General features: G+C 43.2%; 1 protein-coding gene across 1 annotated transcript in view; it reads left to right on the forward strand.

Moving 5' to 3' along the window:
- Positions 1-10,466, forward strand: part of PTPN5 (protein tyrosine phosphatase non-receptor type 5) — a 355,312-nt gene extending 344,846 nt beyond the window's left edge. Inside the window, 5 exon segments of the mRNA XM_030201109.1 lie at positions 2,978-3,138; positions 5,319-5,341; positions 5,344-5,408; positions 5,410-5,432; positions 9,777-10,466. Coding sequence (XP_030056969.1) covers positions 2,978-3,138; positions 5,319-5,341; positions 5,344-5,408; positions 5,410-5,432; positions 9,777-9,870 — 366 coding nt within the window. The 3' untranslated portion in view covers positions 9,871-10,466.
- The last annotated feature ends 4,102 nt before the right edge of the window (positions 10,467-14,568 follow it).

The following is a 14,568-nucleotide window of genomic DNA, read 5'->3' on the forward strand; positions in this document are numbered from 1 at the left end:
CAATAGACAATTACAGCAGTAAAAATATTCAAATAATAATACAAAGTATGGCGACCTACGAGCTGACCGACTTCCGCAAACTATTGAAGACTCATCTCTTCGAAAAAATCTATCGAAAGGATCAAAACACATGAAGTCCACGCACACTGTTAGTAATACATCAGTACTTTCTCATTTGTACTCTCATCCCCCATAATTTTAACACACTTAAACCTTAATCTACAGGTAAAAATGCTATACCCGAACATTTTCGCGCTATTGCTCTATAGTCTTATCAGTATCTGTTGTTCTTCCTTTGTTCCATTGTTCTGTTCCATTGTACTATTCCCCTTAATGATACGTAGACTCTGTTTTAAACTCAATGCCTCACAATGTAACCATAATCGAGCTGTAACAAATTGTACTTCCATCAATACAATGTATTGTAAACCACACTGAGCCCGCAAATAGGTGGGAAAATGTGGGATACAAATGCAATAAAATAAATAAATAAATAAAATATTCTACTTCCAATGTCAACACAATACGTAATAGAACATTTTCATTGACAGTGTAGAGTATAAGCAAAGATGGAACGTATAGATAGGTAAGAGAGTAAGAGGAGTTAAAAGGTAAGATGACTAATTTAAAGGGAAATGGGACTTGATATACCACTTTTCTGAGGTTTTTGCAACTACATTCAAAGTGGTTTATATATATTCAGGTGCTTATTTTGTACCAGGGGCAATGGAGGGTTAAGTGACTTGCCCAGAGTCACAAGAAGCTACATTGGGAATTGAACTCAGTTCCCCAGGATCAAAGTCCACTGCACTAAACACTAGGCTCCTCCAGGTGCACATGAGATCAGAGAGATGGTTAAATATTATCTCAACTAACTTAGGAGTGTGTGTACAAGTTAAAGTTCCATTAAAGGCCTGGTTTATAGTGGTTAAGTTGTAATACTCTGCCATATTGGGTTGGGATGGGAGGGGAGTACTATATAAAAATACTGCTATCTCAGCATCACTGTTCTCTTAGCATGTCATTTGATTATGTTTATTAATGTTTCATCCTTCAATAAAATGATTTAAATTCATAACACAAAAGTTCCACAGTGCTTTTTGGCACAAATTTTAATTTGCACAATTGTTATCCAGAAGTTTTGGGAAGTTAAATCCTTCGGTAAAAAGTCCAAAAAGGTCTACTATTATTTGTAATTATATTTTGGATGTACTTCCATGTACAGAAACCTTTTGAAAAGGTGGATAACACATTTTAAATTCAATTAAATTATTCAGTGTAGCAAGTTTATGGCATTTCTGTTCCCTATGTTTGCTTGATATTTGATTGTGGTTGACACAGCGTTTTTATGGCCTGGATATTTAACTGGCTGGCACTGAATGTCATGTGGAGTGGTGAGAGCCTCTGAAATCTGGTTATTCAGTCTACAGACCAGATAACTAATTGGATAAAGAGGCCCTTCTATTAAAATGCGTTGTATTGAGCTCAACACACTATAACGCAGAATTTTAATGCGCAGCAAGCCTAAAACTTATGCTGCTTCAAGAAGGGGCCTTTTCATTATATTCTACTTCAGGTCATGCATTAACATTCAGACTAATGCATGGCAACTGCTTCAGGTTAACACAGAAGCATTTAGGGGCTTTTTTTTACCAAGCTGTGGTAAAAGGGGCCCTGTGGTGGCATTGGTTTATTGGTATGTGGATTTGTTGCACACCAAGGCCCCTTTTACTGCAGTGTTTTTTTTTTGTTTTTTTTTAAAGGAAATGGCTGTGCGTTAAGTACAAACTTGCTGCATGGCCATTTCCTGGGGGAGCCCTTACCACTCCAGTAAGGGCTCCTGCGCTAATCCGGTGATAAAAATAAATATTTCCAGACGTGCCAGAAATGGCATGTGGTGGGGACTGCACTACTGCCACTCTGGGCTGGTGGTAGTGCTGGATTGGCACGCACCAGCGCTGCAGTAGCTCTACCATAGCATTGTAAAAGGCCCCCTTAGTGTCTCCTATTGAAAAGGTGGTAAATGGTTCTGTGTCATCTCAGCAGTAGCCAGTTAATGTGCTACATTAGGGGAAGGGGGGTGGGATTTAATATACTGCCTTTCTGTTGTTAAAATCTAAACAGTTTACATATTGTATACGGGCACTTATTTTGTACCTGGGGCAATGGATGGTTAAGTGACTTTTCCAGAGTCACAAGGTGCTGCAGTGGAAATTGAACCCCAGGTTCACAGGTTACTTCACTAACCATTAGGCTACTCCTCCAAGCTAACCTAATGCTTCCATGTCCATGACATGCGTTTGTCGAGAAAACTTTGGTAACATGGCAACAGGCAAACTACTGCAAAACCCCTTAATGCAAGGGTGCGATAGCCTGTTTCCGCACATTAACCAGGCACATATTGGTGCTTAGAGCTATTCCTGGCATAAAGTTGGGCACACAGTTTTATAGAACTGGGGGTTGTGGCCTTGGGCAAATCATTTTGTCTTGCGGCAAATACTCATGTAGATTGTAAGCCCTATGGGAAAAGGACTTACTGTACCTGAATTTTAAGAAGACTGTAAAATACCATGGGCAAGGTAAGCTAAATCTCCAAATTATTATACAAAGCTTTATAATTATTATAATCTACATCACATTCCTAGTTTGTTTGAATAAGGCAATACTTTGGCCTGCCTGCATGCTATTTTTCAATCCCTTTAGTATTAGTATGTTATATTTTCTAAAACTTTAAATAAAAAAAAAAGAAAAGGAAATCTAGCACCACAAATCAACCAAAAACCCCACCACGAAACAAGTTGGAGACCGTTAACCATAGACTGTGTCACAGAGAAAGTCAACAGCTTTTTTGGTTATTTAAAGTCAGTCATCTTGCAAGAAGTCATTCAGGCTCTGATACTGCTTTTTAAAAACTGAGTGCATAGCAAAGGAAGAGGAGATAGCATGTTTCCAATGTGTTTTCTTCACTTGGTCACAGAGTGGCAAGGAAGAAAGAAGCCTGAAGCATTACTGGTACACATCCTGGCCAGATCAGAAAACGCCAGACCAAGCACCAGCTCTGCTACATCTGGTACAGGATGTTGAGGAAGCCATGCAGCACACAGAGGAAAAGCACGGCCCGATTATTGTCCACTGCAGGTAGGCAGATATAAAAATAAAATGAAAAACGTTATATGAATATAACTTTACAGTTTGCACCCCTCTTAATCAAGTACTTTGTTTATTGAGGGGTCTAATCAAAGCAACTTAAACAGTCAGGAGAGGCTCCTGGCCATTTAAATTGCTTGCCCAGGGCCAACCAAGTATATTCAGCAGAACGTAACCAGATAATGCAGTTGAATATACCCAGTTAGCACCTAAGGCAAACCCAGAAGAAACAAAACAGTGGACAACACTGATCCAATCATAACTTTTTGCTTTTGTAATTTGTTTGCCATATATTAAGGAAGCCCAAATTTAGTGGATATGTTTCCTAAGAGATGTCATGTCATCAAACATTCAAAGGCTTTAACCTCCTGCCTGATTAAACCCAACTGAGCTGGCCATCTAGTAATATTCAGCGGCACTTAAGCAGGTAGTGCCACTGAATATTGCCTGTGACTGCCCAAGCACTATCTGGTTAGTGCCAGATTGGTCAGGGGGCAGAGCTTGGACACAGCCAGCTATTAACCTGTCAGCAGTGATACGAACCAGTTAAGTAAGCACATAAAGTTAGGCCTGGCATTGAATATTTGCTCTTAATTCAGCCTGCAGCTGTCAGCAGCTGAAAACCACTGACCACTACAAGTGGAATTTCAGGCCCTTCATTTAAAACAAAGACTAACCAAATGTTTTTTGGCTGGGCATATCTCTACAGTGGGTGAGAAGATTACATAAGAATATAAGCTTTGCCATACTGGGACAGACTGAAGGTCCATCAAGCCCAGCGTCCTGTTTCAAACAGTGGCCAATCCAGGTTACAAGTACCTGGCAAGATCCCAAAACAGTACGATACATTTAATGCTGCTTATCCTAGAAATAAGCTGGATTTTCCCCAAGTCCATCTTAATAATGGCTTATGGACTTTTCTTTCAGAAAAGTTATCCAAACTTTTTTAAAACCCTGCTAAACTAACTGCTTTTACCACATTCTCTGGCAATGAATTCCAGAGTTTAATTACACATTGAGTGAAGAAATATTTCTCTGATTTGTAGCTCATTGCGTGCCCCTAGTCCTAGTATTCTTTGAAAGAGTAAACAAGCGCTTCACGTTTATCCGTTCTACTCCACTATTCCATTATTTTATAGATCTCTATCATATCTCCCCTAAGCCATCTTTTCTCCAAGCTGAAGAGGCATAGCTGCTTAGCCTTTCCTCAAAGGGCAGTCGTCCCAACCCCTTTATCATTTTCATCACCCTTCTCTGTACTGTGTAAATTACAAAATAGTGATTTAGCACTTATGGAAGGGTGGCCACCTAGGATGCAAAGCTTTTAAGGGTGGAAAAATGAATGAAATGTGGACCAGCAGTGAATGGAAATCAAGAAGAGTGGCACTTTCTTCTTACCAGTGGTGTAGCTACGTGGGGCCACGGGGGCCTGGCCCCCCCCCCCAAAAAAAAAATTTGCTCTGGGTCCATAGTTTGGCTGGCGGGGGGTCCCCAACCCCCACCAGCTAAAGACTTTGTCCAGCTCTGGTCTCCGGCGGTGCCATCGCATGCTCCTTTTAGTGAAATTGAGCATGCTCAGTTTCACTAAAAGGAGCATGCCAGACTTGAAGGGAAGAGAGAACAGGGCAAGCAATGCGGCCGTACGGAAGACCAGCACAAGACAAAGTCTTCAGCTGGCGGGGGTTGGCGATCCTCACCAGCCAAGGTATGTGCTTCAGTTGGTGGGGGTCGGGGACCCCCACCAGCCAAGCTGTACAGCAGTGAGTGGAGAGCGGAGAGGGGCTGTGGCCCAAAATGTGCCGCCCCCACCATGGGCTCTGGCCCCCCTCCCACCTCGAGGTCTGGCGACGTCTGTGCTTCTTATGAATCAGGGAAACAGTACTAGAAATTAAAGTGGAGTGGGTGCAAGGAAAGGTCAATGGAGGATCAGGGTGGCAGTGGGGCAAGGGACATGCAAATCCACTTGCTTACCCAGTTACTGAAATGTTTAGTTACGGCTCTGCCTATTCCTGCCACATTTGCTTAGAGAGACCATATTCAAGTTCAATATGGAGTTTTACCAAACTGTACATTGTACATGGAATTCTCTTTCTTTTAGATATGCAGCCTTTAAAAAAATAAAATAAGAGCTTCTGATGTCAAATTCTCACTTTCCCTTCTCTGTTTCTCAGTGCAGGGCTAGGAAGGACTGGCTGTTTATCGCCACCAGCATTGGCTGTAAGCAGCTGAAAAACGAGGGAATAGTCGACATACTAAGAACAAACATGTCAGTTACGATTGGACAGGTAAAACTTTCGTTAAAAATAAGACACAGTTTCTGAGCAGAGCTGAGGATGGTTTACGAAGTGGGCCTTTTACAAAGACGTGCTAGCGTTTTTAGCATGCGCTAATGCTAGAGTTGCCCATATATTCCTACAGGCATCTCTAGCATTTAGCGTACGCTAATCCTTAGCACACACTAAAAACTCTAACGTGCATTTGTAATAAGACCCCCAAAGGTTGTACATTCTTCGAAACCTAGCACTGGACCAGGATGAATGGTGTTACATTATCCTGTGTTCTCTCCAGTGTCAGGCTGCTCATAATGACTTTTTTTTTATTTACAGTATTTGATATACCGTCTCTCTGTTTACAATAATTGACCAAACTTTAAACAACAAATTAACAAATCAAGATTAAAACAAAACATAACAAACAAACCCAAATGGACAGGACAACAGAGGGTTCCTTATAGTACAGGTGGAAAAATAACCAGCCTCTTCCCTTCTATAGTCACATAAGTTGAGTCAACCTTTATGCACAGAGGGCTGCATGAATGTCAGTAATATCCCTAGCAGGCTGCAACATTATGTAATGTCAAAACCTGAAATGCACAGAGCGCCTGTGATAAATAAATAAGTAAAACTTTAACTAAAAATGATGGATTAGAGTGTATATTCTGAAATATTTGCAAAATACAGTATTTAAAGACACCAAAACTCTGGTTTCTGTGTATACTTCCCATGGTCTCACAAGCCGCATAAAATTCAATGGCAGGCCACAGGTTTCCCATCCAGGTATACTCCATAGAGCACATTTGTAACGATGTCTGTGGTTCTGGATAAAGGTATGTGCCCACAAAAAGGACAATTCTATAACAAGTCACTTACATTGGCATGCCAACTTGTGCCAAAATGTACAGAATACTGACATGTAAGCTCATTTAATTTCAGGGGGGTAACCCATTATGATCATATTACACAGATATTAATTCAATTACACTGACTTCTCATCTTTTGGCAGATGCATTTTAGAATTATGACACCGGTATTTAAAATATGCATGAGGAATCTCCTACCTTTCTCCCTGCCCTCAGAATTTTATATACCTACACACCCTTTGAGATCACAGAACCAAAGACTCCTGACATTCCTTCCTTAAGTACGTTAGATTAGAGGACTACAGAGAATCTGTATTTATGGTTGCAGCTCCAAATTATGGAACTCCTTACCACAATATTTGCAATAAGTTAGTCTTTGCTGTCCTTAAAAGCAGTAAAAACTTTATTTTTCCAAAAAGCCTTTAGACAGTGGCATACCAAGGGGGGGCAGTCCGCCCCAGGTTGCACGCTGCTGGGGGGTGCCGCGGCACGCGCCTGGCTCCGAGTTCGCTATCTTCACGTGTTCGCTGCAGCTCCATCTGCCCCGGAACAGGTTACTTCCTGTTCCGGGGCAGAGGGAGCTGCAGCAAACAAGCGAAGTTAGCAAACTTTTCGGAGCAACAGGCACGCGCCGCGGCACCCCCCCCAGCGCATGCACCCGGGGGGGGGTGTCATTCGCCAGGTGCCATCCAGGCTGGGAACGCCGCTGCCTTTTGATATTCTTAAACCCTATTTTAGATAGAAGCTTATTGTCAACTGTTTTATGTTATTTTTATAGTATAGTTTGTGAATTTTTATTATGAATGTTCTTTGTAACCACCTAGAATCATAAATAGTATGGGATATACATTTTTCAAATAAATAAAATGTAATTTGGGTGCCTAAGTGGTATTCTACAAATAGGCACTCAAATGGCATAGCACATATTTGTAAGGGGACGTTACATCCTGCTAAGTTTAGAGAGGGCTGACATATAACTCAAGCCAGATGGATGGCTGAGGGAGACTTTGGGAAGAAAGAAAGAGTGCAAACAGTGATGGGACACAAAGAAGTACCAGTAATACAGAATGAGATGAGCTATTCAGGGTAACAGACTAGTAGACGCTGATAGATTCAGATTGTAGCATCATATGCTGCTCAGTTCCATGGGATTCTGGGATTGGAATCCAGTCTGGATCCCGATTTTACATTTCACTCCTGCTACCGCAAGCAGCAGAAGGAGAAAAGTCATTGCTGCTCCTTGTCTATATAATTGGATGTTTTAGTGCTTGCTTTTGCTCGTCAGTCTACACCAGTGATTCTTTACCCAGACCTTGCGACAAAGCCAGCCAGTCTGGTTTTCAGAATATCCACAATGAATAGCCCAGTATCTTGTTTCCAACAGTGGCAAATCCAGGTCACAAGTATCTGGCAGAATCTCAAACAGTAGCAACATTCCACATAGAATCTCAAATAGCAGCAACATTCTGGCATCCTGAAGAGTAACAAGATTCCGGAATCCCATATAGCAGCAATATTCCATGCTACCGATTCCAGGGTAAGCAGTGGCTTTCCCTGTGTCTGAATCAATAGCAATTGGCCCTGGGCCACCTGCCTCATGCTGAAGAAGATATAGGCTGAAGACCTCCCCAGTTTCTGCCCTGGGCCCCTGAATATCTAACAGTAGCCCTGGCTGAGGCTATGGGATTTTATAGATAATTCCCTATAGCCATTGATTGTGGGAATCAAATGCATGTTTGCTGGGGAATTGTATAAATGGCACCCAAAGATAGGCGCTAATTAGACTGGCGCTAATTAGTTCAGACTGGAAATTGATGCAAGGCGCCAAAAAGGGGCTGAAATGGCAGATTGGTGTGAAAATACATGTACATACCCAGTTGCACTTGTGTCTTCGCATGTAACTGCAAAGGGGGTGTGGCAATGGGAGGGACATGGGCGGGTAAGGGGCATCCAGAACATTGCACACAGTTTTATAGAATACTGCAGATGCACGCTCAACTTACACACCAGGATTTACACCAGGTTTCAGCTGGTGTAAGTTCTCACACTCAACATTATTCTATGAAGAGTGCTCATTCTGTAGTGCCCTTTATAGAATACTGCTGGGCATGGATGCCATTTACTTAATATGCTATAGATTTTCACTGTATTAACTCTGGGGGGTAGTGAAAACTTGTAAGTTACACATACAATATGAACATCGGGGGATCATGCTGTGTTCTTGTGTAGGGGAGCCAGGTAGCCTGGGTGCAATGCTTCTCTGAAGTGACACTTTCAGGCTTATTTTCAAAAGAGAAGGGAGCCCATCTTCCGACACAAATCGGGAGATAGGCGTCCTTCTCTCAGGGTCGCCCAAATCGGCAAAATCGAAAGCTGATTGTGAGCACCCTCAACCGCTTTCCGTCGCGGGGATGACCAAACTTCCCGGGGGCGTGTTGGAGGCGTAGCAAAGGCGGGACTGGGGCGTGCTTAACAGATGGGCGTCCTTGGCTGATAATGGAAGAAGGGCGTCCCTGACGGGCACTTGGCCAACTTTACTTGCTCCATTTTTTTTCACGACCAAGCCTCAAAAAGGTGCCCGAACTGACCAGATGACCACTGGAGGGAATCAAGGATGACCTCCCCTTACTCCCCCAGTGGTCACCAACCCCCTCCCACCCTAAAAAAAACTTTAAATTTTTTTTTGCCATCCTCAAATGTCATACTGCAGTATGTAAGTCCGTGGAGCAGTTTTAGTGGGTGCAGTGCACTTCAGCCAGGTGGACCCAGGCCCATCCCCCCTACCTGTTACACTTGTGGTGGTAAATGGGAGCCCTTCAAAACCCACCTGAAACCCACTGTACCCACATGTAGGTGCCCCCCTTCACCCCTTAGGGCTATGGTAGTGTTGTACAGTTGTGGGGAGTGGGTTTTGGGGGGGGGGGGGTTGGGGGGCTCAGCACCCAAGGTAAGGGAGCTATGCACCTGAGCACAATTTGTGAAGTCCACTGCAGTGCCCCCTAGGGTGCCCGGTCCTGGCATGTCAGGGGGACCAGTGCACTACGAATGCTGGCTCCTCCCACGACCAAATGGCTTGGATTTGGTCGTTTATGAGATGGGTGTCCTCGGTTTCCATTATCGCCGAAAATCGGGAACGACCATCTCTAAGGTCGACCTAAGTGTTGGGATTTGGGCGTCCCCGACCGTATTATCGAAACGAAAGATGGACGCCCATCTTGTTTCAATAATACGGGTTTCCCCACCCCTTCGCCGGGACATCCTTAGAGATGGGCGCCCTTAGAGATGGTCGTCCCCGTTCGATTATGCCCCTCTTTGTGTAACCAAATAGTTAAAAGTGGATACAGAGAAAAAGAGGACCTGACTGGAATGAGAGCTTATGCAACATCCAGTCTCCATAGGCAGGACCTGCACTGACGGGTGGAATTACTTGCAATGTTATGTACCTGAGCTAGCAAGCTGAGTTTAAGAGACAATTGTCTTTCCTTTGTAGGGGAGGAATGATTCAAACTTGTGAACAGTATCAGTTTGTGCACCACATTTTGAGCTTGTACATGAAAGAGCTCTCCAACACTGCAGAAGTATGAGAACCTAGTCACAGCGTCTGATGGCTACAACCAAGAGAATTTTACCTTGATTCCCAATTGTCCTGGGATGATGGAGACCAATAGTAACTCAGTCTTAAATGAAGATTTTTTTTTCCAATTTCTTTCCATTTGGGTTTGATATTGCTTTCTTCTCTACGCTTGTGTGCAACAGCATATAAGAACTGAAGTGCTGCTTTTTCTTTAGCTCATAGAAGGATATAAGGTTCACCAAAAAGCTCCTACAAAACAAACTTTGCCTCTTGATATTGTAAGATAAGAGTGGTTAGCTTCATTTGTTAAAGAACAACCACAAACAAAAGATTTTATTATATGTACCTGCGCTCAACTATTAAAAAAGAAAGGATTTGATTGCTGGTTGAGCCAAATAAGGTTGAAGCTCTATCAGATTTCATGCTGAAATATGTACTGTACATTGACTATGTTTAAAGTAAATCTTTTGCCTTTTTCGAGATTGCTCTTTTCTTTTTATACATTTTGGACAACCGAATACTGTGTCCTTTTGACTCATTAAGTCCTTGCATCAACATGTTCCAACTGATTCGTATCATGATCATGTTTTCCACTTTTCATGTTTCTGTTTTTGAAACATGGCCCCTTAAAACTTGCCTAAAAGAAGATGCTGAAGGACACTGAACAAGGAGAAGGCTCAGGAAGGGAGTGCCATGATGTTGGCATCTATCTGCTCCTTCTCATGTGATGACTGTATTGCTTAATATAAAATTCTGGAGCATGAGGCCTCCTTCCACCCCAAAAAGTGGAGCAAAAAATCTGTGGCCAAAAATATTTTTCTCATGTCCCTTTTAAAAGCACTGCTAACGGTTTCACAAAGTCATTGCCATGTCTTCACCAAACACATCCTATGAATCAAATTTACTATACCGAAGGCTTGTAAACATCGAATCACTTGACAACATGATGGTTTTGTAGGTACTCCTATTAACAGCAGTCCATTTGATGTGCAGTTTGAAACCACTGTCCAGAGCTCTCCAGTTCAGAAAGTTTTGTGGTACCTTCTGCATGCTTAATTACATTTAAACAACAAACCGCAGAATGCAAATGCTGACCCTTCCTCTCACAGGTTTGATTTTTCCTGTCTTACATTTTCAGTGAACAATGACAGACATTTGTTTTACTCTCATAACCTTCCTTGAGCCAATTTCCATTTGCCAGCACAGACAGTCTGAGGTTTCAATTTCAGTTTGATCTGATCCTTACAGGATGGAATGTGAAACAAAAAGTGTGACATGCATATATTTTGCTGCCACCAGGGGGAGGTTGCACCAAAATTTCAATCCATATCTAAATGTTTCTCTGGCTAGAGGATCTGTAAATATCTCATCAACACAGTGTGCCTGAAAGTGACAAAATGTGTTTCCTTCTACTTGACTTTATTGCTGTATTTATACACTAATCTGAATTAAAGTGATTGAGATGAATTGGCATCATCTTTATACATACTGCTATGCCATAGGCCTTAAATAGAGCAATAAATTGAAGCATTTTAAGAATGTAACATTATAAACTTCAGCATTGATTTCTTTCATGTAATACCTGGTTATGACAGTTGAGCAGCTTATGAAATGTGTTAGAGGGATAGCTGTGGATCTAAAGGTGCCATGGATCCTTTTTTTATGCTATTGTTTGCTTTCCAAGGGCTTACAAATGAGCACAAAGCATTCTGATGCAGCTCTCAGATTAAGCTGTCACTTCTTTTTCATTGTAATTACCCTTCCATGGATATGGATCAAGACATACAACAGCAGCACTATGCACCTCTGAGGAAAAATAATTTTCAGAGAACACAACAGAAAAATAAATGGTGATGTTTTGGCCCATAATTGCCTTTGCCAGATACTTGTTCAGTACCCATGTTTTATCAATCCCACCCTAGTAATTCCCTTATCCCTTATTTGTCATGTTTGTCTGTCCTAATTAGATTGTAAGTTCTGTCGAGCAGGGACTGTCTCTTCATGTCCAGTGTACAGCGCTGCATACATCTAGTAGCGCTATAGAAATGATAAGTAGTAGAAGTAGTAATATGTATGATAACCCCATAAAGCCACTCAGTGAAGTCACACTTTCAGGGATTGGATTGCATTGTATGTGTGCATATGTTCAGAAATAGAGTCAGTCAGGGGTCAGCTAAAATGCTTTCTGTAGAAAGATGAAAGACAGCAAATCCCTTTGTTAACATTAATGTTTCCCCAGGGAGTGTACCGTGCTATCTGGAAGCTCTGTAGTTCCACAGGAGAGCAGGACTCCAGGTAATGTAGTGCTTTTCTGCCCTCTCATTACAGAATCCTTTTGTGTACACAAATGTACGAAGTGAAGAAAGGAAGGTGTGGTGATATAACATGCAAAATGCAGGAAAAGCGAAGATACTTATCTATAGCAGGTATTCTCCGAGGACAGCAGGCTTCATATTCTAACGTGTGGGTAGACGCCGATCTGTGTCATCCAGTCCAGCCCAAGTAAAAAAACCAGAGCTTTCTGAAGCGTGAGCTGCGCTCCACTGCGCGGGTGTGAGTGCCTTCCCGCCCACTGCAAGAACAAGGTCCTCTCAGTTTAATTGTAAAGCAATATAAGGAAAATAAAATAATGAAACAGACAACTCCAAGGGGAGGTAGGCAGAATTGTGAAATTCTGAGAGAAGAGGACATCTCTGTGGATAAGTGGCTTTATTTTATTCTGAGTTTGGTAACTTAAAGATTAGTATTTAAAAGAGGAATTGTAGGATATTGATAAACACAGTTAGAATTTTAAAATAAAAAAGGCAAGCAAAGTTTATTAGCTAGCCTCCATAGCCTTTTCCCCATAGGTTTAAGACTTGAAGTTTCTGCCACAGCATTAACAGATAGTCTCTAGAAGGCACAGAAGGGCCCAGTTCAGTCCTCATTCCCACCCACCCTCCCCAATTCCCACCCACCTCTAGCTCAACTCTTCATTTATACTCAATTATTCTAATTAAGTCAACAAGAGGGGAATTTTCATTAGTGTATGAATTACATTTAATTAGTTCCTAAGAAGCATACCCTCTATAAATTACAACAGTCAAAATATCATTATATCCCTAGTACCTTAAGTTTAAAACAACTCTATAATACTAAGATGCAGACAGTAGTCCAGCAGCGAGAGATGGCATATGTGTGTGCTCGATGCAAAGAGCTCAAGTCCATTCTCTTTAGCAGGGCCGTGCCGATGCGGTAAGCGGGGTAAGCGCCACAGGGGGGGCGCTATCCTCTGGGGGGCGCCGCCGCTGCGTGCTTACCCTGCCCTCCCGCTCCCATGTAGGAACTGCCCGCCCTCTTCTCCCCCCCCCAAGATCCCGTTCCTTTTTTTTTTCTTTTAAATTTACCTTCGTCCGGCAGCGCAGCGTCAGTGAAGGAGGCGGCGCTCCCAGTCCCGACGTCTCTAGCCTTCCCTTGTTCGCTGCTCACTGCCCCGCCTTCTTCTGGCGTCAGCAGCGAACAAGGGAGGCGGGCAGTTCCTACATGGGAGCGGGAGGGCAGGGGAGAGAGGGGAATCGCTGCCTTGGAGCCAGGGGGGGCGGGGGGCGCCAACTGGTAGTCTGCAGGGGGGCGCCAGAGACCCTTGGCACGGCCCTGCTCTTTAGGCTACAGTAGCACACTTGGAGGGGCTGAGGGATACAGAGAGGTACATAAAGGAGGCCTATAAGGACGTTGTAGAGAAGTCCCACCTCCAATCTGGCAGCCCCTGTGCTGCCTTAGAAGAGGGAGGCCTTCTAAAAGGACAGCATCACTCAGATGCAGCTGGAAGTAATCCTGTAGACAGGACCAGCACACCAGGGACTGCAATATCCTCTCGCACCAAGGATGTGTCTCCAGGAGCTATTGCCCAGGTGGGAAGGGTTAGGATGGCAGTTGTTGTTGGTGATTCGATTATTAGGCATGTAGATAGCTGGGTGGCTGGTGGACATGAGGATCGCCTGGTTACTTGCCTGCCTGGTGCAAAAGTGGCGGACCTCATGCATCACCTAGATAACATTTTAGATACTGCTGGGGAGGAGCCAGCTGTCTTGGTACATGTGGGTACCAATGACATAGGAAAATGTGGGAGAGAGGTTCTGGAAGCCAAATTTAGGCTCTTAGGTAGAAAGCTCAAATCCAGAACCTCTAGGATAGCATTTTCTGAAGCACAGGGCCCAAGAGACAGGCAGAGCTCTAGAGTCTCAATGCGTGGATGAGACGATGGTGCAGAGAGGAGGGCTTTAGATTTGTTAGGTACTGGGCAACATTATGGGGAAGGTGGAGCCTATTCCAAAAGGATGGGCTCCACCTTAACCAGGCATTTAAAAAGGAGATACAGCAACTTTTAAACTAGAAACTGGGGGAAGGCAGTCGCTCAGAAGCAAATGGTTCGAAATAAGGTGTCTTTCAAAGATACCACCAAAACAGGGAAGATAGGGTACCCCAATAGTGAGGTTGCAAAAGAGACCATAGTAGACCAGGAGGGGCATAATCGAACCCGAATGCCAATCTCCATGGGCGTCTATCGCCGAGAACGGGTACGTAAACGGGCAGGACAGACCATATTTTCAAAAAAATGGACGTCCATCTTTTTTTTTTATAATAAGGTTTGTGCCAGGTAAATGCATCGGATTTGTGCGGATTTGAGCTGGGCGGTTTCGTTTTTCAGCGCTAATGGAAACCGAAGATG

This window comes from Microcaecilia unicolor, chromosome 4 (assembly GCF_901765095.1).
Source record: "Microcaecilia unicolor chromosome 4, aMicUni1.1, whole genome shotgun sequence".
NCBI lineage: Eukaryota > Metazoa > Chordata > Amphibia > Gymnophiona > Siphonopidae > Microcaecilia > Microcaecilia unicolor.